The sequence below is a fragment of the Charadrius vociferus genome, unplaced genomic scaffold (genome assembly GCF_000708025.1).
Source record: "Charadrius vociferus isolate BGI_N301 unplaced genomic scaffold, ASM70802v2 scaffold423, whole genome shotgun sequence".
In the NCBI taxonomy this organism is placed as follows: domain Eukaryota; kingdom Metazoa; phylum Chordata; class Aves; order Charadriiformes; family Charadriidae; genus Charadrius; species Charadrius vociferus.
The window spans coordinates 2,115,983-2,116,798 of NW_009648149.1; the positions used below are offsets into that span (position 1 = coordinate 2,115,983).

General features: G+C 59.3%; 1 protein-coding gene across 1 annotated transcript in view; it reads right to left on the reverse strand.

The window, feature by feature from the left end:
* The window catches only part of SGIP1 (SH3-domain GRB2-like (endophilin) interacting protein 1), a 61,776-nt gene that overhangs the window by 2,439 nt on the left and 58,521 nt on the right, over positions 1-816 (reverse strand). Inside the window, exons 25-26 of the mRNA XM_009884003.1 lie at positions 774-816; positions 20-184 (exon numbers count right to left, since the gene is read on the reverse strand). The exon at positions 774-816 is cut by the window's right edge and continues 4 nt beyond it. Of these exons, the coding sequence (XP_009882305.1) occupies positions 20-184; positions 774-816 (208 nt within the window). The remainder of the gene's footprint in view (positions 1-19; positions 185-773) is intronic.

Below are 816 nucleotides of genomic sequence, written 5' to 3' on the forward strand. Positions count from 1 at the left end.
CCGCCGCCGAGGCACCTACCTGCCGCAAACCTCTTCTTGATGAGGGAGAAGCGGTAGCCGGCGCCGACAAGCTCGATGTCGCAGCTGGACAGGGTGCTCCCCTCGCTGGTGAACTGCACGGCCAGGGGGGCTGGGGTGCTCGGCCCCTCCGAGAGCTGGAATCGGGCCAGCAGGGACCCCACACCTGCGATTTAAAAATCCCACACGAGACCTTTACGAGCCCGGAGAGGCACCCTGCACATCCCCGGGCCGGATTTGCCAGCGAAGGCAATGAGATGCTCAAAGCGCGGCGAGCGAAGCCCACTCCCATGGTTGTACCCAAGTCAGCAGCATCCCCCGGGACCAGCGCGGGGGAGAAAAAGGCAAACCCCCTCATCCTCCTGTCAGATTTCAACTTCTCAGAGGCCCCGGCGATACGAAGCAGCTGAGCTGCGTGGGTGATATATGGAGGAGTGACCCATAGGAGGCTGCGGTCTCCCCGACGGGGATGCAACACGCAGCCTCAGCCTTCAAATGCAGAGGGTCAACGGCGGAAAGGACTCAGCAAACAACCCCATCCAAACCCGGTGTGTTAATACCCCACCGCGATGCCACGGCGGTTGGCAAAACAGTGCCGGTGGCATGTATCCCCGCTTTTCAAAGCTCCTAGCTTTAAATAGCATCCTCCCCGGGCAGGAATCTGTGTGTCCGGGTTCGGGTGCGGGTGCGATAAATGGCTCACCCCGTCTGATTTAAGTGTTCAGAGTCAATAACGCGCACATTTGCAGCATTACCTCCGTTTTCTGACTTCTGAGAGATGTCAGGAATCTTCCACAA